The following is a 25,447-nucleotide window of genomic DNA, read 5'->3' as shown; positions in this document are numbered from 1 at the left end:
CCTCTGAAACCCAGTTAAAAACAGCTTCTGAAATCCAACTACATCAGACTAGTATTAGATCAAGGAAGCAGTTTGAATATAAATTAAACAACAAAAGGATACCAGGAAACATTTACTGCTTCCCTGCAGCAGAAGATTATTGGTGCTATTGGCTTAGCAGGAGTGGATAAAAAATAATTTGAAAATGTAACGGCTCAGAGCACTGTCCTCAGTTACCCTCGCATCATACGTAGGAGCTAACAGGTACTGATTCAGGCTTCAGGAGCCTGCAGAACAATTCCTTATTTCAAGTACAATTGGTCACATTCATTGTAAGTTACATCTGAAGCCCAAAGAATGGATCTCTGAGCTTAATACTGGATTACTGGGTACCCTGACAGGTCAGGGCCAGCATAAATAGCGCTTCACTTCATGCCGGCACTGTCCTGCATTCCTGTCAGAGCTTGAGTCTGGTTGGTTTTCTTCATGCAGCTCTTTGTGGTTGTCCTGTGGGTGAAGCTTAAATCAGTGGAAGTAGTCAAGTTCTAACAAAGTGTGTAGGGTGGCTGAAACCCATAAACTTTATGTCTTTGAAAAAATTTCTCCATTTCTCAAGGAGAGTAAAGCATAGGGGTGAAATTTAGGTTACTTGCCTGCTGCCCTCCAGGGGGCTCCACCTGGGTTATTTGATACTCGCCGCTGGGCTGAATGAGGTGCCATCTGCCTCAGACATAATCAGCATTGTCGCACCGCAGAGTGAAAGCGTAAGATCCTGCATCCCTTCTTCTGCAGCAGAGCAAATTCTAAGCAGATAGGTGTCTGTAAAATGGTTATACAGAGGAAGTCTGGCATGCTTGGAGCTGTCTGCTCTCAATAAGCTAAGTAGCAGCATCACAATGGAGATTCTTTAAGGATCCCACATTTTATGGGTGGAATAGGCGGATTTCTGCAATATGTCCAGTCAGCTCAGTGTAAATGGGAGATCTCCGGGCACGTAGCACATCTTTGTAATGCACTTTTGCTTTTCAGCCCCCATCCCGTAGGGAGGATGCATGTTCTGTGAGCATGAGTTTCTTCTCTAACCTTCTGATGACAACCTTTTCTCTTCAGCTACTGACACTTTGACTCATTATAGGGATGCTGATTCTACTGGACTAAACTTTTCCCACTAAGCTTCTTCCTCTTTTGTTTGAAACTACATACTAACCCATTTTTACTTTTACAGCCCTGTATCTGGATTACATCTGCCTGCTTAAGATGAATTAAATGCCATGTATTTATGGAGAGAAACAAAAGTATTTTTCACCAGGGCTTGCACTTCTATACCTGTTGAGTTTCAGCCATTAGGAGTGGTCCATGTTCTATTTGAAGAGAGTGTTTCTCAGAGCAGAAGTGTATTTAAACTGTTGGGGAAGGAAGGAATCGGGAGCTAGAAACTAGACAATTCAAACTGAAGGAAAGTTTCAGCAGAGAGGGTAATTAATCATTGGAATGGCTGTGTAATAAGATACAGCAGCATCTCTGACATTTAAAATCTATCAAGAAAGAGCATCTTTCCAAAGGATGTTCCTTCACATTTTAGTCTTGGTGCTCAATCACTGGAAAGAATTTCTAGCTTGTGTTAGATAAGAGGTGAAATTCTCTAAGTACAGTGTTCCCTTATCACTTCAGGATCTCTTTACTTATTACTAATTACCTCTCTGAAGTGAGAATGGGAAAGTACCAAGGAGATGTTGATCTTGTACTGCCTGGTTATCAGTGAAGCCATTCATCAAGTCTACCACAGATACGGCAACAGTTAAGCATTGCTGCTCATAAATGTTTCAGCAGTGTCAAGTATCTCAGTGTCCAGCAAAATAAGTAGCCATGAATGCCCTACCCCCAGTTGTTACTGGGACCTAGTTTCTTGTGGGGAAAAAATATGATAAAACAAGACATTGGCTTCTGGTTTCATTTAATTATTGGTTAATAGTCATGACGCAATTATTGCAGTAATTTTCAGCATTCATAATTCCAGGAGCAATATGGGCTGGGAAGGGCTTTTTAAATGTGCAGCCTCAGTTAGTTGGCAGTAAAGATAAAAATCCACCCTCTTGTCTATAAATACATGGCACATGGGTGATCGTCGATCGAACACGAAATTCTCTTGTTCTTTCTTGAGACATGAATGGCCCTGTAGTATGAGAACCAGGAGAACTCCAGAGGAGTGCGTAGCACCTCTTGTAGCATAACCAGGAAAGCCTGTTCCTGTGTGCCATCTGCTTTGAACTGCACTAGAGGTCTATGCAAGGGCAGCTCCATGGTCACCTTGAGAGCATTACCTTTGGGCTTTTAATGTACAATCACTGAGAAACCTGTCACGGGGTGGAATACAGCTGTTGAGTGTCCAACTTGCACTGTGGGAGTCTTGCAGTGGGGATACAGGTAGAGGCAAGGATTTGGAAAGAAAAATGTAATGTGGTAAAAAGGAGTATTCCCTCTTGAAGAGGAGTTACTATGTGGTGAAACACAAATGTATGTATCTCACATTAAAGAGCTCTGTATATCCATGGATTGTAATTACCTTCTTGGAACAGTTGGTATGTTAGACAGAGCATGTGTTAGCCTGCAAGAAAATCAAATTAATCTTAAATTACTTAAATTTCAGTGTAGGTCTTGCAGTTTTCTCATTGATGTTTCACAAAAAAAGAGCTTGAATTCTTTCTTTGGAGGGGAAGGGGGCGGAGGAAGGGCTTCAAATTACTTCTGAAGATCAACTTTGAAATACATTGGAAGACTAACCTTTCTCTGGCCAGTCAGAAGTGCATGTACTCTCCATTAGTAGCTGAATACAAGTCCAGACAGAATAGATTTAGAATTGAGAATGTTTTTTTGGGTTGACAGAAGCTCCTGTAAATTCTCATGACTGATGTTATCTTTCAAAGCTGATCTTTATACAACCACTGGCTTATTATTTCCTTTCGCTTTCAGTATAATGCAAAGCTTTACTCTGGGCAACAAGCTGAGCTTTTAAGTCACAAATGTTACTTCAGTTTCCTGGTTCTGTTCACATTGAATTACATTCGTGCTCTTAAGTTGCGAATATCACCATTTCAGAGTTTTTGAATTGTTCTCTTTGGGATACATTCAGAATTGCATCATCCTTTAATTGTATTTCAGCACACTTTGGTGTATCTGTGAACATGAGTTCAAGAAAGCCTATTGTCCAAATCACAAGTGGTGCTGCAAGTACAGACAGAGGTGCTTTAGCAGAACCGTAGGTCACTTCAAGCTAGAACAGTAAAGTGTGTGCTCAGCATTGGCAAACCTGTGCAAATGTTTGGGGCTGTAAACATTTGGGAAGTGTATTTAGATTCAAGGTGCGCAGCAAAACATAGGATGTGCATTGTTTGTTGTATTCCCTGGATATAAATTTCCTGTAGTCAGCTCCAGATGAGCTGTTGAGCACTCAAATGGGTAAAGAGAAATACTTCCAAAATGCGTAAAATATGCATAACTGTGGTTAAACAGAGGTGTAGGAATTTTTTGCTTTTTAACATTCAACCATTGTTAATTGTTATATAAAATACCTGTAAGAATTAGGACCTTGTAATGGGACCAGCCACAGCAGAGTGTGATTAATCTTAGGAGTTTGCTGAAATTGCCAACTGCAGCTGGTTTGTAAGTTTTAACTTACAAATAATTGCAGTGTTGGTTTTGCTCAAATTACCCATAAAGAAATTGGGCAGAATAGCTTTCAGAGGATAGCAGCTAATATGGTCAAAAGTTCTTAGAAGCTTTTAAGCCCAGAATTCATGGCTTAAGCACTTAGACTACATCTCAGAGCTGATACTAAAGAATTCAGTAAGTACTGTAAAATGACTTAGTAAGCTTCAGCGAGGTTTATGATTTTGTCAAGTCTTACTGACTTTCAGGGCTGTAGAAACAATAGCTCCAACTCCGATCTCAGATGAGCATTGGCATAGAAGAACCTAAGCTGTTCTTGCCTTTGCATAAAATGGAGCAAAGCAAGCACCCAGCTGCTGACGGAAGTTTAGCAGGATCTGAGCTCTCTTGTGGTCTGTGTCACTTTTGAGAAGAGAGACCAGTACTCTCTTAAGTTCTTTTGCTAATTTGATACTTATGTTGTTGGGAACAGGGGTCTCTTCAGTTGGTATGTTTCTTTTCCACAAAAGCAAATAAATAGGTCATAATTCCTCTTGCATAGTAAGTTCACAGGCTGTCAAAGCACTTTGGAAACAATTGATCCCTGGGGTAATATGAAAGCAGAAGGAGGATGCATGTCTCTTGAGGAATCTGCTGCGGTTTTTCTGTGGGGGTGTAAATGTGTAATTGGACAATCTGTGGATTTGACTTTTGTTAGGAGAGGTGTTATAATAAAGGTGCGAGAAGGAAGTACTTGGGATTGGGGAACCATCCTCTGCAGATTGCGTGTGCAGGTTAATGGAGGAATTAGCTACAAAAAGCGGTTGTAGACATGGGTGTGAAAGGGTGTGGTTGTAAATCAGTGTGTTTCAGTTTCCTGCTGTTGTCAGAGGTACAAATTGGGAAATGAAAGCTGTTTCATTTAAAAGTTATTATTACAGAAGAGTGAAAGGGTCTAGATGTCTCCAGCCTGTATTCATTGCAATTAGTTACACCAGTGCAAGCTGAGTGAAAAGATGTGCTGTTGTGATTCAGTACCGTTTTTTCCATGCTCATTTAAGTGAGCCCGCAGGTGAGTCTCTGGTCCAGCAACTATAAAACCTAAACAACATTCAAAGTGCAAAGACAGGTCTGTATGGCAAGTATAATGTCCCTTTTGGATGATATTCTTTACATCTTCGTAATGGCTGCAGGAGCAGCCTGCCTGTTTCCCACATGCCCTATCTTGACATTTTCCAGGTGTTTCACTAAGTGTTTAGCAACAGAAATAGTGAGGAACTGGGCATTGCTCTAGGATATTCTTGGGGAAGGGTGGGGGTTTTTTTTCACTTAGCCTCTGACTCCATTCAGGCACACACAAAAATGGTAACTTTTATCAGTGAAAACAAACTACTACATGCAAGAAACACCTGGGTCTTGCAAACATTTGTATGCTAGACACACAGTGTCCTCTCTCTGGGTCAGAGTGAGACTGATACCCTAGCAGCTGAGTATAATGAACTTGTTTTCTGATTTTGGTGAGTACTTTTTCCCAATGAATTTTCTTTACAATTAAACATAAATCCACCATTGTTTCAGGGGAACCCAGCGCACCCAAACTGGAAGGTCAGATGGGAGAAGATGGTAACTCCATTAAAGTGAATGTTATCAAGCAGGATGATGGTGGCTCCCCAATTAGACATTATCTGATCAAATACAAAGCTGTAAGTATGACTGACACGCCAGATTTGTATTTAGCCTGTTCAGCGCTCAGGCTTCACTATGTTGGGTGACAACCCTGAAGGTTGTAGGCAGGCCAGTACGGGAATACACGCTGTGCAGATGTGGTGGAAGCGTACAGGGTATGAGACATGACATGCACAGAAGCAACATGCAAAATCTTTGTCACATTTTCTTTCACTTTGACTGTGAAAGATTATTTCTCTGTGCTGTCATCTGTAGAACTGTGGGCATATGGTAATTACATGCTATTGTCTGCACACTTTCTCAGTCTTAATACACCTGGGGGCAGCTCAGCTCTACCAGAGTGTTTGAGCTGAAATGGGGAAGCTTTCCAGCTATTAAGAGAGCAGGACACTTTCTCAGTGATTGAATCTGGCAGATGTGGTCTTTGGACTGTCAGAAGGACAATTTAGTGCCACAGAACCATAAATTCCAGCAGAGAAGGAAAAGTGTGTTAGCACACTTGAGTTCCAGAAAACTGCCTAAGTCTGTCTCAAGGTACCTCGGCAGTGGCTTTTTCAAATTTATCTAGGTGAAATGTACACCTGGATTCCCTGAAACTGGAGTAGGAATTATCAAAGTTACTAGCTGTACGCACCTTTAAAAATCTCTCTTAAACAGTACAGAGCAGAATGGCAGTGGTAAGCCAGGCCAGAACTGTGTTAAGGGGTAAATCTCTGTCTCTCAGATTATTTAAATTTGACATACTGAGGCATGAAAGAACACTCTTAAAGTGCTTTACCAGGCAGAGGCATGCAGTAGTTGCAGCTTTTCACTTCTGTAATAGAAGTACTCTAGTGATGAGGCAAAGATGGGAGGAAGAACAGAGATATTTTCTTCAGATGTGTTAACAGTGCAGAAGAGAGGCTGCTTCGGTATCTCTTGTCCTCTCCACTTAGAGCCAACAGTAGATGATGTTTTGCACCCCTCAATTAGCTGAGGAGTGTCTGCTTGTGTAGAAATCTCCTCACTTTTCCATTTGTTGCTTAGCCATTACAGTGTTCTCAAAACTGGCTACTAATGTTTTGCTGTGTGTTTCGCATCCCTGCCTGCCGTCTTGCTGCTCCACAGAAGCATTCCTCAGAATGGAAACCGGAGATCAGACTTCCGTCTGGCAGTGACCACGTCATGCTCAAGTCCCTGGACTGGAATGCAGAGTATGAGGTGTATGTGATAGCTGAAAACCAGCAAGGGAAATCCAAGCCAGCTCACTATGCTTTCCGAACTTCTGCTCAGCCTACTGTCATCCCAGGTACAGCAGTCATAAGCTTTTATCATTGATTTCTGCTTCCAATTAATGCGACAGTGCTGCATCCTTTAATGTGCCTGAGTAACCCTGACAACTCGCTTGCTTAAAGCCATTATCACAATTGGTTACCCATCCAAAGCTTAGTTTTTGCCATGTACATACCTGTACTGTAGTCCATGTTACAGTATGTACATCATTAGCAGTACACTGTTAGGAATGCTACGTGCCAAATCCTTGTCTGACCGTTTGCAGGCAATGTTGGCTTTTTATATTGGGGTAATAGGGTTGCCAGATGAGAAAAGCAGTGGATAGGTAACGCTTTCTGAAATAAGTAAAGCGAGATGCCCATTTTAATCTAAAGCAAAAGAGACCATTCAGATCTCTGGGGCGATGCTTTTCACAATGCAAATTTCCCTTCCAAATCTGCTTTGGGCTTGCTTACTGCTCATTTGTCTGTCCAGCTCAGCCTTTGGAGAAATAAAGGCATAAGGAGTTTGCTAGCAGTTGGAAAGGGAGGGAGTTAAAATCTTTCTCTGAAGGTTTTATTATTAAATGAAATGAAGACAAAATTAGAGTAATTTTTAAACAGCACTGTTTTAATGTTGGGTAGGGCACTAGGGAAAAGTAACTAAATAGCATTAGAATGCTGCTGGAAACTCTTTTGTTTCAGACAGACTGTACTTATGAGTGTGCTTAAAAAGTAAGGTAGAAGCACAAATGCTACAAAAAACAAGCAGATCCTGTTACCTGAGGTGCTAGGAATATAGCAGTTCGCTGGAAGGTGTTGAAAAGACAGTCAGCATTTCTTTTCTACACAGGTGGTTGTATTGCACATTACAAAAAAAAAAAAAAAAAGGAAGAAGAAAAACCAAGACAAAACAAAACCTCAAGGATGAAATTGCCGGACTACCTATAAATTAAGTTCTGATTGGTTAAAGGCAGATGGATGAACTTTAAAGCTGATGAGTCGGTCAAAATAAGTCCTCACTGCACAGCCGGAGTTAAGCATATTCATGCCAAGATTGGTGCTGACAGTCCGTATCGAAGGGAGCAATTTGATTTCATTCTGTCTTCTAGATTGTTAATTCAGTCTCGTGTTTTTCTTCAGAACAACTAGAGAGTTTTCTTCAGTCTTTCCCTTGCACTGAAAATTCAATCCTTGGTCTGCCCCCACTGCCCCAACTCGCTTCCTGGCTGAAGGAAACAGCTGAGACCTTGTGCAGCTTGTGTGCTGCAACTGCACTTGACTAAGCCAGATAACGTTGTTAAGCATACAAATGAGTGACCTAGTTGGTTGGGGCTGGGAAACCAGGTATGGTAGGGAGGATGAGGATAAGGGAGATGGGGCAAAAGAGAGATTGGGATGTGTGTTTGAACAAGGCTGTAGTTTTGGGTGGAACGACCCTCAGTAACTCATTAAGCAACTTACTCTCTGGTTCTCATTTTCAACAGCTCTAATACTTACTACCCCCGCATATTTGAAGGACAACTGTGACTGATATGGCAGGAGAAAGTGAGGGTAATGTGGCAAAGAGTGCCTTAAGGTCAGTTCAGAGCCGAAGAATCAAATGCGGTAGGCTGGAAACAGTAGAAAGTGGTTCTTTTGCACTGTGATGGGAAGTTACAATTACTGATCAGTGTCTTTGTTCCTCCACACTCCTTCGTGCGCAACCATTGTTGCCTTCCTGCGCAGATATTCTCTTTTAGCCTTAGTCATGTGCCTGATGGGACACCAAAGCTACCTGGGACAGCTGGATGTCTTGCACAGGTGTATTAGCAAATCTTGAGAGCGCTGTTGACTTTAGAATACAGTGTTTATACTGTAGTCCATGGCAATGGGAGGAGCAACAAACCCAGATGCCACTAAGCCCTTTAAATCCAACAGTAACATGGGCAGGGACCCTCTAAAAAATGCAGGGGGAAGGGAAACCCAGTTTGTTATCACAGGTGTAACTTCTTTGGCCTCTCTGAAATTATTCCTCGCTTAGTCTGGTATGAAGCATAGGAGGAATCATCGTTTGAGGCTGCCACTCAAACATTGCACTTGGAATTGTCGGAAGCACTTTGAAAAGCAGTCGTTCTGGAATGTAAAATTTGCTGCAAGATTGACCCAACAGATGGATGCGGTTGGTTCTCAGAAAGAATGTGCTCCGGTTCAGGGGCAAGTGGAGCAGTGTGCAGTGAAATGATTACTGTTGGCTACGCTGGATCTGTGACTCTCTTTCTCTAGCTTGTTTTCGTTTTGTAGAGAACTTTGGTTTCTATTAGGCCTTCCAAGGTGTTTCCAGACCCTTTGGTTCCCTAAGCTGATCCCCAAACAAAAACATTGGGGAAAATACTTCCAGAAGGCAGGCTAGATGTTTCTGACATGCAGACCACAGGCCTCTATTGAAACGAAGGCAAGTATGCCAAATTGCAGTCGGGAAGAGGCTCTGTGTATAACTTTCCTTTAGTACCTCTTGTTTTCATGGCGTTTAGCTTATACATTTTGATTTCAAAGTGAGCTACATAGGCGAAGTCAGAGCAAATGCCTTTAACGTGGCATTGCTCTGCTTGACAGTAATAGCTAGGGATTTCCTGCAGACACAATGTGTATTTATTATGTAGAGTGCTTTGTTACCATCACCTGTGCAGTGTCCTTAAAGTGGTTGGAAGGATAAGAGTATTCTTTTCAGTGATGATAATAATTGCATTCGAGTAGTTTACAAGCAGCTGGAAGGCTAAATGGAAAAGTCAGTCCTGTATTCTTGAGACCTCCTTGCTTCTCCGGGGATCCAGTGACTCCAAGTAGTCACTCCAAGTAGTCAAGATCTGTTATCAAAGTCCTTGGTGCAGCAGACTTTGGGGGAAGGACTTGGACAGGCAGGTGGATTGTCTGCTACACAAAAGCTTTCCTTTTTTTTTATATGTAAAAGGCAGTGTTGTCCTTTCAAATACGAGATAACCATTTTCTTGTGTTTCTCACTGAGCCTTCTGTTCCATCATTTTTAATCTCATTTGCTTGCGAACCCCATAAACCCTGACTTGGACCCTGCTCTGCAGCTTTGGACATTGCTGAGCTTCTGAACCAGCCCTTTTGTCGGTGTGAATGTGCTTATGCTCTTCTTTAACCTTTAGCCACTTTAATTTACGAAATTAAATAAACCTTTGATTCTTATGTTTTCTGTATTTATGACCTAATTTTTTTTATCTATTTTTCTCTCTTTCTCTCTTTCTTTCTTTTTCTTCCTCGTCCTTTCTTCCCTCCCCTCTCCCTTCTTTCCCTTACTCCTTTCCTATGTCTGTCGTCATACATGTCACCTTGGATCTCACGGGAAACATCCACGCTTGCCACATGCACCAAATTTGTTTTTAAACAACCATATTTTCCCCTCCTGGGAACCATTGTCTGGCACCTGCAGCGACCTTGGGAAGTCCATCAACGTCGTCCTCCTTTGTTTCATTGCTTCTTTCTGCAGTGACTCTGCTTTTGCTCTGTTAGAAACTTAAAATAAAATAAAGCAATATTTGCTTGCAAAGGCCTGGGTCCCACCAAGGCGTGAATCCAGATAACCTTGCTTCAGAGGATCATGTCAGTTCAGAGAAAAAAAAAAAAAGAAAAAAAAAATCCCCAAACACAGAACATTTAAAGAAATGTTTAATTTGAAAGAGTTGGTATTTTGTAACAAGGAAAAAGGTTTAAGCCAAGTTTTTTCTCTTTACCATTTTTTGTTACTTGTAATGAATTTGCCCTTTTTAATGGATGTAAAGAAAGATTTTTGTTGTTGTTTGCTTGCTGTTTTTCATCAAAGGAAAGTACAATATTGAAAGCCTTTTAAGAAACTGGTTTTTACTGATTTCTCTGCACATCTGGCGCTGATCACCACTGCATTGTGCAAAAGGTTTCTAAAGCCCCAACCACAAATCCAAACCCACAGACTATAAAAAGAGAAAGATTTGTCACAGATAATCCTACTGGTTGCCCAAATGTCTCTGTGGGCTTTTGCATGTGGATTCAAATTTATGGCCATTAGAAGGTTTTCCTGATGTGGTGATCTGAATATAAACATCTTGTGGGAATTACACTGAAGAGATTTCTTTCTTTCTTTCTTCTTTATGCGGTTGAATCCTTGCGACTCCACTGGCCCCTTGTGTGCAGTCAAGCATCTCATGACCCATAATGGATCTGGGGCATAACACAGCCGATGAGCACACAAATTTGCAATGGATGCTTGTCTAACATTTTCTGGTTTTCCACTACGGTATTATCAACTTCAGAGAGAGATCCCTTTTCTTGCCATTTTAACAGGAAAGATTAGCTTGGATCAAGTTACCTGACCAGCTAAATTATTATTATTACTGATCCTTACTAATGTTCATGGTTAACTGTGCGTGTGACACTACCAGACAGGATTGATCCATGGTGTAAATTGGTGCGATATAATGCGTCTTTGATACCGAGTTCTGTGTATTGCATTTCATTGAACAAATTTCAGTTGACTTTTTTCTTTTCTCTTGTTCTTTAAAAAAAAAATATCAAAACCAAACAACCCCACAACAATAAAACACCCTGTGCCCCTCATGAATTGTCTTTGTGATGGGAAATCCATTTGGCTCCGATGCTCTTCTAAAAATGGGTGTGTCTCTGCCTTGAGTTCTCTCTTTCTCTGTGAGTGGGCCTAAGGTTGCCAAGGATGAAATTACTGATGCAGTTGTTGAACTGTCTGTACAGAATGTCTCAAATACTATCAGTTGTCTGCGATGGGATTAATCTTTCTAACAAAATTCTTATAGGGACAGACAAAAAAGGCTGCCTTCAGTCTTCTCTAACTATGCGTTTTATGCTTTGCACATAAATTTCTGCTGTGTTTATTCAGACCTTGTTCATTATGATTTGTGAACTGCTTTTCTGTCTAAATGAAAACTCTGTGCAGGTGTTGCACACAAAAGCATGTGGATTTCTTTTTAAAAAAACCTCACCCCCAGTGTTTTAGAGTATCGAAAATTTTTTAGATCTTTTGAATTTACACCTTAGTGTTACTGAAGTACAGCAAGAGTAATCATAATACTAAAAAGTTGTGTGACCTTCTGCTATAGCTGAATTTATTAAGTTCATCTGTAGATCTTATACCAGCTTCTATTGTGGGTTTCCCCTTACCCACAGATGGAGGTTACTAGCTGAGGTTGAGATATATCTCACCCAATTCATACGTTATTAAAACTATCTTGCCTAAACTATAACTTTACATGGTGTTACGTGGAGAGAGCACAGCACCTCTGGAGGCTGATCTTCCTATTCAAGGAGAAAGTGGAGATTTAAGGCTGTGGAGATGCATTATGCTCACCTCTCTGGTGACCAGGCAAGGCCCAGACAAGTAGATGAGAGATCGTTTATGTGGCTGAAGTTACTTGAAATGAATCCCATACTCAAAGGCAAACAGGAATCCAGTCAACGTGGAATATATACAAAAAGAGCTTCTATCCCTGCATTTGCAAAAATAAGGAGCATAACTGATATTTTTACCACCAGTTTATGCAGATTTGTAACGTTAGATACTAGATATGCTTTGAATCCTTGAGGTCTGACAGTTAATGCTGGACAAGGTTCCAGACCTTGTTCTTGATGTAAATAAAAATAAAATTCAAAAAAAGTTTGCAGAAAAGCCAGTTCTCTCTTCTGTGCTCAAAGATGAGACGTAGATTCAGATCTGGAACCACAAGACGTTCAGACACTCAGATTTTTCGGTGCAGACGTGCAACCTTGCAAGCACATGTTCTGTGGGAACAAGTTATACCTACAGGAAGACTGGAACCTCAAGCCTTAGAAAAGATGTTTCCGTGTGTGTGTGATGACCTGCAGAGCCTTGTAGGATCTCATGACCTGTGGGATTCCAGCAGCTGTATCCCCACGTTGTTGTTACATTATTTTCAAACAACGTAAAATATGTTGTTACATATTTTCAAAGATATTTGTGAAAGCATTGCTTTGCTTTTGTTTTACACGAAGGCCTTGTTTGATAATGTTCTGCTCCATCAGGATCAGTTGTAATTGCTCGCACCTCCTAGTTTCTGCGAGATAAAAAGAAGTTTTTGAAGCTCTCCTGGCTCTTGAAGCTGGTGCTTCAAGTGGAAGGAGCAGCCAGCGGCACTGAGGTGTGCACTCTGCAGTAGTGAAGAAGAGGGCAGCTGTGGCAGAGGTCAGACTGCGGATCAGCTATGCAGATTTACAGTCTGTTTTACTCCTGAAAAGAAGATCTTTGTGTGACACTCTGCTTACAGTTTTTCCTCTTTGTATGCTCATATTCCCCTTTTCGTCCTTAGAAAGGGAGTCAGTCAGGAAAATAACAGAGCTTGAAGCTAGGAGCAGACCACCGAAGCCACACAGTTTTGGTGACGTTCTAAAAGGAGTTCAGTAGTAGTTTTGGGAAATACCCATTACCCTCTTGTCTTGGAAGGAATGCTCACAGCTTGCTGGGTATTTCTGCTACCTAGTAGCTAAGCTGAAAGCAAGCGTAAATTGTCGGGCCTAAATCTGTGTGGAAACAGAAGCTGTTGTCACTTGGAATAGAAGGTTGCTCGCATGCTGCTTTCTCCACTGTAAATTGTGCAGTGTTTGAGAGAATGAGGTGAAGGATACTTTTAGGTGTTTGCAATAAAAAAGCTGTTAGCATCCACTGAGAACAAATAGCTTTTCTCCTGGGGTTTGGTGTTTTTTTCTTCTGATGCATGAAAAGAGTTTTTATTTGTTTTGTTTGTTGTTCTCTCTTCTGCCAAATATCGTAGGGCCTCTGAAATGCCTGAAATCATATCTGCTTCTCTCCATATCTTTTTTGTTTTTTGTTTTTTGTCTGCCTGTGCCTGAACATTCTCTGCACACTTGAGCTGAGACCCCACTAGGAACCACACATCTGAGTGGTTCTGCCATCTCCAACAGGGCCAATGTCTATACGGAGTTGCAAAGAGTAAAATTGATGGGTCATTTTATTGTACGCTGTAAAATAAGGATGATTAGAAAGTTCAGTCTTGCAGGAAGCTCATTTTCCATTGAAAAAATAATTTGTAATTAATAAATTCTTCACTTCTTTAGAATTAAGGACTTGAGAAATTTTTTAATGTTTTGTGTTTCCTTATTTAACCTATGGAATTATTATTCCTCTTAGTGCTGAAGAGGTTCCTTTTGCTCCCTTAGCAAAAGGGAATCAATGGAAAGCTTCTCATCAGGTTGAACATGCTCTGGATCAGGTCAGAAATGTCCACCATCTGTCTACATGGTAGCACTCACTGGTGATACACATGTGCTCTCGTACACGCAGTGTTAGCAGCTGATGCTCAACAACCTAACAGTTTATTTATACACTTCTTTTGTACGCCAAATTCTTTTAGGCCCCAGAAAACTCATTAGGGATATTAATAATTATGTTGCTAATAATAATTAAATATTATTAATAATGATGTCTAAATAGTAGTTTGATTAAAAACAACATAAATTTAGCTATAGGATGCATTGAATAGTTCTTGAAGTGTTTGTAGATCAATTTATTTTAATCAAATGTGCCAGCCTGTGAAACTGAATAATGTACTACATGCTTCCTGCATTTTATAGCAACAGCAAAATCCCTTTACAGAATATTTAGAACAAAGAAATGCAGCACCAACAGCCGCCAAGTTCATGGGGTCTTTAAGGATTCTTATATTATACTTCCTTATTGCTAGCCTCTGAAAGATTTGGAATACGAGTCATGTCATGAATTAGAATTTATAAAACCAGAATGACTGGAAGAGATTTGAAAGTTACTGAAAATTGCAGGGCTTTCTTACTAGCCTAGAAAAAAAACCATTGCAGGCGATTACGTTGGCCCAGTTTCATTGACTGAAACATAAAATCTAAGAATAGCACAAAACCAAGGGCATTCCTCTGCAGATTCGTCCTTATTCTCCCCATCTCCGTACTCTTCTTCCTGGCAGCCTTTCCTCCTGTAGCTGCTCGTGCTCTGGGACAGAGGGGCAGAGCAGGAAAGATAATGGTTTGGAGGGAGGGAGGAACAAGGAGGGGAGACTTTTAACTAGTAGGTAGGTCTCCTTTGGGTGTTTAGAGAAAAAAGAGTTATTTGTAGCTCTCGTAGCAGAAATTGGAACAGTACAGGGGGGTTTTGTAACCTTGTACGGTGGGTTCCAAGCTCCCAGGGCCAGTCTGTCTACTACCAGCTTAGGGCAGTTCTTGTGGACAGCTGTCCTGCAGCACTTCGTGTTGGAGTTTCATTGACAGCGCAGTCACTCAGTGTCACTTGGGTGCTCTTTGCAACTTTGTGGATCAGCTGCAGATCGTTTTCTGTAGCAGCAAGAGCACAGCAGTCTGGGTTAGAACTGTATGTTTGTGCTAATTTAACAAATGGTTTTCTAAGGAAACTCAGAATTATTTTGTATTTATATAGCAGCCCTCCTAGTGTAGCATTATAAAGAGTTTATGCCCTTGCTTCCTACACGTAGGAAGACAGGACCCTGAGACAGAGTGGAAGGATAGCGGGGCACATCTTTGCTACGAGCTGCTGGTTATATTTGCTTCAGCAAATCTCTGGCAGTTGAAGTGGCTGAACCTTTACTGTTTCAGGGATGCTTGGGGTCACAGAGAAAATCCGTGACAAAACAGAGAATCGATGCTAGGTTTGAACATCTTTATCTGTTCTGTTAGTGAGAAAACCATCTTTTCTCTGTTATGGCTGGTCTTTTCTAACCTTTTCTGTGAGAAAAGCCTTGCAGGTTATCTGATAATGTGCTTGTGATTTGGACAAGTTTCATAAAACCTGGGATACCTTTTTCAGATTTCCTGTCTGTGAATGTTTAGGTTTTTGTTTGTGTTACCTTTTTAAGTGTTTTCAGTGCCTCACAAGCTGATGGAAGCTACGTAAAAGCAAGGGGTATCAGAGAACTAATACTCTGCTTCTCAAGCACTAGTCACAGAAATGCACAGATGTGGACTCACAAACATGAGAACCCACCATTGTCATTTTAAGTGGAATGGCAGATGTTGCTTGGAACAGAATCTTTTTCTTCCATTTTTGCTTTCTGTTACTAATCCTAAATAGAGACAGGTGAGTAGTCAGACAGGCTTTTCTGCAGTAGTACTAAATAATCTGCCTCAGATTATTAGAAAGTTTAAAAAGTAAAGCAGATTACAGCCAAATTTGGTGGAGAAAGAGACGACGTTCTGCTCTCATTTGGTAATTTCTGTTAAAATTTCATACATTATTCCTAGCTTAAGCTCATCCACCTTCTCTTTACAGCTTTTGAATCTTGTTGTATCTTTGCTCAAATAAAGGGCCTTTATTGTATGTACTATTCTGCTGCATATAGGGGGCTACAATGACCTAATTCATCCCTGCACATTTCTTTTTTGATGTTACATTGACTGAGTTTCCCAATCTTTCTAAATTCTTCAACCATGATTGTGATATTTCCCTGAATCATCATCTTCCTCAGCATCTTTTCTGAACGGATTTCCCACATTAGTCATACCAATGCCACAGACAGAGGTGTTCTTTCGTTTCCAGCTCCGTGCATCCCTGTTTATACACACGCTTTGGTATTACCAGAAGTGAAATGGTAACAGGCTGGCGCAGGTTCCTGTGGGAATGCCTGAACCCTTTGATCTCCAGTGGCACAGCAAACTGATGCCTGCACAGGGAAGAAATTAGTTCCTTCCTCTCTATTCATGTAAGGCAGATTGCCCAAGTCCGATATCACACATAAACACTAAAGTGCTTGAAAACAGCCACTGCTGAGGACCCAGAAGCTTTGGCTGTGCCCCAGCGGCAGAGGCTGTGCTTGTCCTAAGGGGTGTGAAGCTTTTGCAGTTGTTCTTGCAGTTCACATGGCTCGTGCCGTGGCTCACAGACAAGATGTGCGCGGCGCATAAAGCTATTGATGTGGTTTATACCACAGATAATTCCTGACCTTAAGGGGCTTACAGCTGATACTGACAGGTCTTTAAAAGCTGGTGGGGAGAGGAAGCAAAGAGTAGGACTCTCCTTTGAATGGAATTTTCCAGATGTCTTCTAAGCACATCAGAAAACTCCATCTGTCCCAGGATTAAATATTTTGTCTCGCTCTAGCTCTGGTGAGTGAGATGAGGTATGTTTTGGAGGCACAACAAGGAACTATTATCCTGTAATGCTGTCTGTGATGCTTTCCTTAGTGCACCTTTACTAGCCTGCCGAGGAGCTCATTCCCAGAAAGATGATGTAGATGAGAAGAAAAGTTTGACACATCTTTAGCTTTTTCTCCAGGAGCTGGTGTGAACAGGAACATGTTAATTATTGAATAATCTGTGCAAGAATCCTGAATAAATTAAAAGAGGGAAAATACATGGCCTCCTAACTCCCTGCATGCATTGGAGAGTGAGTAATTAATTTAATTATGCAGCTTGCTTCAGGGTGCTGGCAGGGGTCTGGTCTGTGGCACAAATGTTCTGCTGAGCATTTAATGGACTTGTGATGTAAGTGTCAGAGTTGGGTGCCTCAGAGAGACTTAGATACAGTCAAATACAGAAAGAAACTTCCCTGTTGGAGTCTGAATGCCTTAATACATATCAGGGTCACAAAATGAAATAATACTAAGCTGCCTCATGCTAAGGATGTTCTGTCTCCTATTTTTTAAGCAACAAAATCTGTGGCAGAGGGTATGGCGCTCTGTCTGTAAGCCCTAGAAATGGTCTCTCCACCTGTCAAAGTCAACATATATCGGACTGAGCGGAAAGAGGTGCTTTTCTGGGCTTTTCTGCAAAGAAAAGATTCTAAGTGTTCAGGGAGTAAAAGATGCAGTAGAAATGAATAAAATTGCATCTTAATTGAAGGGGGGGGGGAACACAAAACAAAATACTCCTACAGACAATGTGAAACATGCTGCTGTTGTTCAGCTGTCTCAGTAAACATCAGTAAGGAGCTCTGTCAGATGCACAGGCCTTTACTGAGTGCACAGTCCCATCATGAGACAGATTATGTGATGGTTGAGACTAGCAAGCTGGTTTTGAGCAGTTTGGTACCTCCAAATAGGTGTTGAACTGCATGAGCCAACAGCCAAATGTTCTGCCTGCAGATCAGCAGCTTGGGAAGAATTATTCTGAATAAAACCAGGGGAACAAAAAGTAGTCTGTGTTCAGGGTAGGACAGTAAGAGGCTGGGAAGCTGCAGCTGGCAACACTCAAGGCTGTGCCTGTTGGGTTTGTGGTGATCAAAGGCTTTGATAGGATTAACTGGTGTGTTTATCCACTCCCTGTTTCTAAGAAAGTACTCAGCGTTTTACAAGCAGGTAGAAAGTTAAAGGTGCTTCCCTTGAAGTTAGTAATATATGGGCAACCCCAAGCATTTTCTAGGCCTCCATCACCACCTCTCACCTGCTGTCCTTTTGTCTACTGGAAAAAGCAAGGTATTTTTTTCTATTCTATAGCTGGGGAAACTTGGTGGAGATGGGGTGCGGTGGAGTGGGCAGCTGCTGCGACCAGGACAATGTTAACAGAGTGACAGCCTGCTTATCTTTACCATCTGCTTCCTCAGAAGGCTACTTGTATTGCTGTCCATACCTGAGCCAAAACACTCCTAGAGCATTCACTGACGAGCTCAGCTGTCTCTGGATAAGACACGAAAAGCTTACCACTTTCCAGTTCTGGGTAGCTGGGTCTTACCTGAGCAGCAGGAAGGGTTTTAATTCCTCCTTTCATGTTCACCACATAAGGGGCTCATCAGCACTGAGGCACCACCAGAGGTATCACCCAGTATTCTGGGTCCCACCAGGGCAAAGTCACGCTACAGAGTCTAGCCTTCACTTACGCTTGCCCTTGTGCCAGGCTGGCAACACCAAAGTCACTCTGGACCCTAGACATAGCCTTCATCTTGAGGAAGTGGTGGAGGGAAACAGGAGCCCTTCAGAGTTCCAGCTGGGTATACACTACAGTAGAAGAGGTTTCTGTCGTCTGCTTTTTATGCCTTAGCCCAATAGAGATGGGAAAAGCCCCATTAGACTCAAGCGAATCTGTCAGGTAGATTGTCCTGCATGTCTCTAGGATTGCTGGTTATAGCACAATGCTGCTAGAGGGAGGGTGTACTTTCTCTAAGTTTCCCATGCTTGCAATCTAAGCATAGCCAAAATTGAGGTGTAACAAGCCCCAACTCACCTTTTAACTACAATGCCTTCTTTTCTTCTCTTTTTGGTCTCTAAAGCCAGCACTAGCCCTACATCAGGCCTCGGGACAGCTGCCATTGTAGGCATTCTCATTGTTATCTTTGTGCTGCTCCTGGTGGCTGTGGATGTCACCTGCTACTTCCTGAACAAGTGTGGCCTGCTGATGTGCATTGCTGTCAACTTATGTGGCAAATCCGGCCCAGGAGCCAAGGGCAAAGACATGGAGGAGGGCAAAGCCGCCTTCTCGTGAGTACTGACATCATTTACGTGGTTCCTTCTGTTGATCAGTGTGCCCCCTCAGCAACTCTGGAAAAAAAACTTGGTTTAGGGAGTTCTGGGTTTCTCCTCTCTGATGGGAGGGTACTGAAAAGATCTGGGGCCACACTGGTTCTGCTTTATATTTCCAGGAAGGGGTTTCTTCAGCTGTTTCTCAGGTTTTGTCCTATTCCTGTAAGTAGCCATCAAATGACTGGCCCGAGTACCGGACATCACAGTGGTCTTCTGTGCTGTAGGTAATGACTGGAAGGGGAAGTGACAAAAAGAAGTCTAGCTGTTTAGGCCAGTCTGTTACTGTCATTCACTATCGATATTTGCAGCATGTCTTTGCAGGAGGATACTTAGTGTGAATGGGAACCAATCTTCATGCAATTCCGTTTTTACAGGAAAGATGAGTCCAAGGAGCCTATTGTGGAGGTGCGGACTGAAGAGGAGCGGACCCCCAACCACGATGGGGGAAAACACACAGAGCCCAATGAGACCACGCCGCTGACGGAGCCAGAGTATGTTTGCATTAGTCAATCTTAGCACTGGGTCAATATGTTGCCTTCAGTTGCCTTAATCCCTTAATAAGAAAGGAAAAAAGGTAATATCTCCGCACTCCATTTGTGACATACCAGTGAGGAAAAGCCCTCTCACTTTGCCAAGATTCAGTGACTCCTATTTCCAGCACTGGAAGGGGAGTAAAGCAATGCTTCTTGAAAGGCCTGTCTGTCAGTCCTGTCCAGTGTGTAAACCAGGCACCTGTCCAGGTTCACCGCAAAGGATCCAGAGCAAAAGCAGCCCCCAGCTAGCATCGACTCCTGCTTGAGCTCTGCCCTGGCAATGCTGGAGGAGTGCTTGAACGCCCCATGGTGGAAGCAGTCCTCTCTGCTGATAGCAGAGTAGCTATGCTCTGGATGTTGGGAGAGGCATGGCACGTCTGATTATCCTGTGAGAGGGCTGAGAGCAACCTACAAGCTGTGTTTATATTGGAGAACTTGCCTGGGGCCCGAGTCTGCCGATCGATGTTAGCTGGGATTGGCAAGGTTTAAGTATTGCTCACTGTCTATATTAAGCTCTTTCCTAAACTGCTGCAGTTCTAGTGTCCTCTGAGTACTTCTTCATGGCTTCTGGAGCAGTATTGGGAAGAATTCACTTTAGGAGGCTGCTGAAATGCTTTTTAATATTTAGGTCAAGTTTGGGATTGATGACACAAGTTGCGTTCGTTTCCTTCAGCAGAGACGTCACAGTGGTGAGGGGGTCAGGCTCTTCCATCCGCGTACTGCTCGCCTCCTTTGATTATGCTAGCAGTGGAGCCCACTGGTTAAATGCCTCTGCTGGAAGTCTTTGTGAGGTTAGAGGAGAAAGTAGGCTATGTCTGCAAGCAGCACTGAAATGTGGATGCACAGCACTGAGGAATAGCTAGGATTTATATTGTCCCGATTTTCTTGGCTAGTCTTACCAGAGTTTTAACTCAATTATTCTCCTCTATGAAGGTTTTCTCTCTGTTAATAAGCCTGAGGTTGTGTTCTCAGGCATGCTGGCTTCTCATGGAATAAACCGTTCATTTATCCAGCCTGGCATCAGTACATTTGTTAAGGCAACCAGTGCTACGTCATGACTGCTAAAGCATAGTTACACTGTCAAACATTGTCCTAAAGCAAGCCTTATTCTAGCTAACAAAACAGGCTGGAATCTGGTCAAAAGGGCAGAAAACATCACCTCAAAGCTGCATGTATGTATGTGTATGTACATATATATAAATACGCATTACGTTTGTGTGAGAATTATATTCTGTGTGGTTCGATGAACCTTTAGACTTGCAGGCAAAAGGACAGGGCCAAGATGAGGGAGTGGATTCAGGGGTCCTACACCGCGACCTTGTTGCGTGGTGACAGATGGCGCTGGGGCTGCAAGCTCAGGGAATTGGTAGAAAGCTTCCTTGTGAGGTTAGGTGGAAGAGGCTGAGACGAAAGTTAGGCTAGAAGAGAATAGTTGACAGGGTTACATTTGGCTAAGACTTGAACCAAAATCTGTGTGAGCAAGCTGTTCCTGAAGGATGTGTCCTCTTTGCTTTTTCCTCTTCCTAGTTACTCAGTCATCCCAGCCAGCCCTTGCTACCCTTTGCACATTTGACCTCTGAAAGGTTTCTGCTCTTCTGAGTACCTCTCCGTGTTCTGTGTTTGTTGTAACCACATGCCATACTGCTGCTTCACCCATCTGCCTTCTCACTCTCACGCTCTGCTCCCCTTTCCTCTGCTGTCATTTACGGGCTTCATCGTCTCTATTTCTCTTCTACTCCTGTCCTCTTCACAGGCACCCTGCTGATACCGCAGCTACTGTTGAGGACATGCTGCCTTCTGTAACTACAGGCACCACTAACTCTGACACTATCACTGAAACCTTTGCCACTGCTCAGAACAGCCCCACCAGCGAGACCACTACGCTGACCTCCAGTGCTGCCCTGCCAGCCACGGCCATTCCTGACTCAAACTCCATGTCGCCTGGCCAGGCTACTCCAGCCAAAGGGGCAGCCACCTCAGTCTCTTCACCACCACCCTCTTCCACCCCCAAAGTGGCCCCCCTTGTTGATCTCAGCGATACCCCAAGCTCTACTCCAGCTACTAATAATTTGTCTTCAAGCGTTCTGTCCAACCAAGGTGCAGTGCTCAGCCCCAGCGCTGTTGCTAATGTGGCCGAGACCTCCAAAGTGGCAGCTGGTAACAAGCCGGCTGCTCCCAGCCCTGCAAACCTCGCTAGCCCTCCAGCTCCATCAGAGCCCAAGCAGGAGGTCTCAAGCACCAAGAGCCCTGAAAAGGAAGCCGTGCAGCCCAGTACAGGGAAGAGCCCAACAGAGACAACCAAGAACCCAAGCAATCTGAAGAGCGAGGCTGCTTCAGGCAGCACCACAAACCCCTCACAGAATGAGGACTTTAAAATGGACGAAGGGACCTTCAAGACACCAGACATTGACCTTGCAAAGGATGTTTTTGCAGCCCTTGGCACTACTACTCCTGCCAGTGTGACTAGCGGGCAAGCTCGTGAGCTTGCTTCTTCCCCTGCAGACAGCTCTGTACCTGCTGCACCTGCAAAGACCGAGTATGGCTGCCTTTAATCTTCTGTTGGTTGTGTCCTGTGTCTCTTGTGCACTGGTGCTTGTGCTGTGTTCTTGTTGGGTGTTCTCTTAACTAATCTCATTGTTTCCTTAGCAAACTAACTCACCTGTGAACTAACTAAACAGGGCTTGGTTTAAAGGTCCAGGAGGAAAGCAGGAATAATCTGTGTCAGGGAAGCAGAGAAAAGACAAACCCAGGAATTTATCGTAGATGTTCTTTAGGCTTTTATGCAGCTTTGTCTATTGTAGGTTATTCTTTTATGAAAGAGATCAGAAACAGTTCAGTTTGATGCAAAGGAGGTGCTGTCTTTAGAGGTGTTGGATTCCTGCAGTTCAGTGAGCAGATGCACCCAAATTCAATTTCCCAGCAGATCAGTGGAGCCCTTCAGAACTTATTTCCGCATAAGGCAGGGCAGAAGCTATTGCCATGTGAAACTGTAAAAGCATGGTACCTCTGGATTCGTCCCGAAACTGGCAAAAGGATAAGGTGATCCTGTCTGGGGAGGGGAGCAGTCACAGCACAGTTGGGTCAGGATAACTTGGCAGTGTGTTGTCCTGGTACATTAGAGATGAGTCTCCATCCGCTGTACTGGGTTTCCTCTTTACCCAGCTGATTTATTCAGAGAGCATCAGCATGCTCCTAGGCAGGACAACCCTAGGGGTCCTTTGGAGCTTTACGCCATCTGGACAGAATCTGATTTCCTCAGCTGAGATGAGTCTGCACCTTGTGTTTGGCAGGAGACACCGTAACTGGAGAGTGAAAACAGCATGAAGTCCTCACCTGGGTAACTGGGGGGAGGGTCCCCAGCTGTTGTGCAGATGTTGGACAAGAACACTCTTACTTTGTTGGTTTGGATGGCAGTTGCCGACAGAGCCATGAGCACAGAAGCCTGGAAAATGCTGACTGAAAATGGATAAGCCACTCTTGAGGGGACAAGTACCTAAGATCCATGTTCCTTCTGGCTTCCTATTTGGACACCACGCTTATCATGATAGAGGCAGGATGAAATAGGAGTAGCTTGTCTTTCCTGCTTGAGCAGGGTCTGTGCGTTATCATGAGAAAGAGTCCTGAAAAGGCAGCTCAGATTTGTCGTGGGAGCAGCTCCCAAAGACAAGAGACTGAGTTCACACTGCATCTGTAGCTTTTGCAAAGGAAAGTGTATTGAGGACACTGGGCTCTGCACTGTCAGCGAGATCGCTGCCAAGAATCAAACTAGCTGTTCTAGAGCTGGGTTTACAGCTCACTCAGATAAATGTAGGCTATGCTACAGCAGCCGCACTGGAGACATACCCTAAGTCACAGCTTTGGTTAGAATTTTTTCCATCTCCACATCTCCAGGAAAATTACCTCATTCTGGAAGCTTTGTATTTAATCTGAAATAAAGCATTGGCCTTGATCGTTGGCTTTGACACTGTGATCTGTGATTGTAGTGTGCATGAGCACTCACAGAAGAGCAGTCAGTCAGTGTAGAACCAAGAAGCAGGTTCTTTTCCAGATCTTAGTGAAAACCCATGCTGGTTTACTGTATTATTTGGGTGCCTTTACAGCTTATGGCTCCGGCCTTCCTACCTCCCTGCTGTGCTTCTGTCCACCCTTAAGTCAGGAGACATTCCTGCCGTGTGACTGCTCCACACCAGTGCCTGTGTCCCGCACAGCTATGGAGCATCTGGCCCTTCCTGGCAAGCCTGGGTGTCACAGCAGATGCGCAGGGTTGGAGGGGACCAGGCAGCCTTGATGGGAGCAGCTCAGCAGAGAAATCCACATTCACATCAGTTCACTGCACCTAAAGCCGCTGCCCTGTCATGCTGGGCGAGAGACAAACAGAGCAAAGATTTGCGGTCTGGTGTTGAGGTGAAAGGAGGTAGGAAACGGTTTGCCCATAGTAAGGAAACATTTCAAGTGAATCAATGCAACTTGGTTTGTTTCATGTAAATGAATTCTTGGTATGGTAGAATGAAGGGCTGTGTTCTTTCTGCTGATCCAGCCATCACCTTCTACCTGTGCTGCTTACCTGCTTCCCTTGGGGCAAATCAGTATTGCAACCATAGGTTTATATTCATCTCACCTGCTCGTCAGGGTGAATTTAGATTGCAGTTGTCTCAGACTAGCTTTGTGGCTAATGGGCTGAACAGGCACTTCTTCAGGGAGGCCACCACGTAGGCTTTGTGTGGCGCTTTTCATCACTGTGGAGAGAGCACTGGGCAAACGGGCTTCTCTCGTTCTTCAGTCAAGTACCAAAAGCCAGGCTGATGAACGTGAGCTTTAGCCTGTGAAGGTGTTGACCTCCCTTACACTTTGCAAAAATGCGTTTGACAAAATTCACTTCTAGCTATGTTTCCCTTCCTGCAATGTGTACTGGGAAATTCTGGGACTGACTTCTTGCAGAGAAAAAGATTTTCTGCTAAAATGGCAGTCTGTTTTAACAGCACATTTGGGTGACATAAATGAGTAATGAGTAATCAAATTCCTTTGCAACTGTGAGTTTTCCCTTTTGCTCCTTTTTTCACACCACAACACGCCTTGCGCCTCTGCTGCAGCCTGAGACCTCATCCTACTGTGTTAGTGTGTTAACTGTGGGCAGGAGGAAAAAGAAAAAAGATTTCACTAAAGCTAAAGGAAGCGGGGGGGGGGAGGGGGGAATTTGGTTTTACTTATTTCTGCATTTGCTCCAGCAAGGCAATAAATCTGCTTGTTTCCAGAAACGTATTCTTTTCTTATCGCTAATTCAACAACACACAGTCTATATTTCTCTGTCTCTAAACCGTGCCATTTTGGTCATTCTTCTTCAGGAAAATCCCAGTAGAAGACAAATCTGAAGTGCAAGCAACGGAAACTAAGACACCTCCAGCAGAAGTCAAGACGGTCCCTAATGAAGCCACACAAACAAATGAAAATGAGAGCAAAGCATGATCAGCGACAGATGAAAACAAATGACAGAACAACTTCACCCAAGCATTTAAAACACAAAACACATCTCATTCCTCTAGTGTCTGTTGCCTTTTTTTAAAAAACAAACAAAACAGAAAATGCATAAATGGGGGGAGGGGGGGGAATCTCTCTTTTTCCTTTCTTTTTTTTTTCCTTTTAATTTTTTTTAAAGATTTCTAGAAAGGTTCTATTTGTTGTGCACTTGCTTTTAAAAAGTAATACATTTTAAAAACAGGGTTAAACCCGTAACCAAATCAGGGCTTAGCTGACCCTGTGTATATTCAAATAAGCAACATTGCAAATGCTATTTGCAACATGGTTGGGAAGTTCAAAATCAACTAGTCCTAGCCAAAAAAAAAAAAAAAAAAAAAAAGACAAAAAAAAAAAAGACCCTGTT

At 43.0% G+C, this 25,447-nt stretch overlaps 1 protein-coding gene across 1 annotated transcript in view; it reads left to right on the top strand.

The window, feature by feature from the left end:
- Window positions 1-25,032, top strand: part of NCAM1 (neural cell adhesion molecule 1) — a 186,692-nt gene extending 161,660 nt beyond the window's left edge. Inside the window, exons 20-25 of the mRNA XM_074162274.1 lie at window positions 5,203-5,327; window positions 6,418-6,598; window positions 18,787-18,994; window positions 19,411-19,527; window positions 21,323-22,105; window positions 24,912-25,032. Coding sequence (XP_074018375.1) covers window positions 5,203-5,327; window positions 6,418-6,598; window positions 18,787-18,994; window positions 19,411-19,527; window positions 21,323-22,105; window positions 24,912-25,032 — 1,535 coding nt within the window. The remainder of the gene's footprint in view (window positions 1-5,202; window positions 5,328-6,417; window positions 6,599-18,786; window positions 18,995-19,410; window positions 19,528-21,322; window positions 22,106-24,911) is intronic.
- Window positions 25,033-25,447: the final 415 nt, after the last annotated feature.

The sequence above is a fragment of the Numenius arquata genome, chromosome 22, assembly GCF_964106895.1.
Source record: "Numenius arquata chromosome 22, bNumArq3.hap1.1, whole genome shotgun sequence".
Classification (NCBI taxonomy): domain Eukaryota; kingdom Metazoa; phylum Chordata; class Aves; order Charadriiformes; family Scolopacidae; genus Numenius; species Numenius arquata.
Note: the sequence above shows the minus strand (reverse complement) of the source record. Positions and strands in the feature narration are given on the sequence as shown.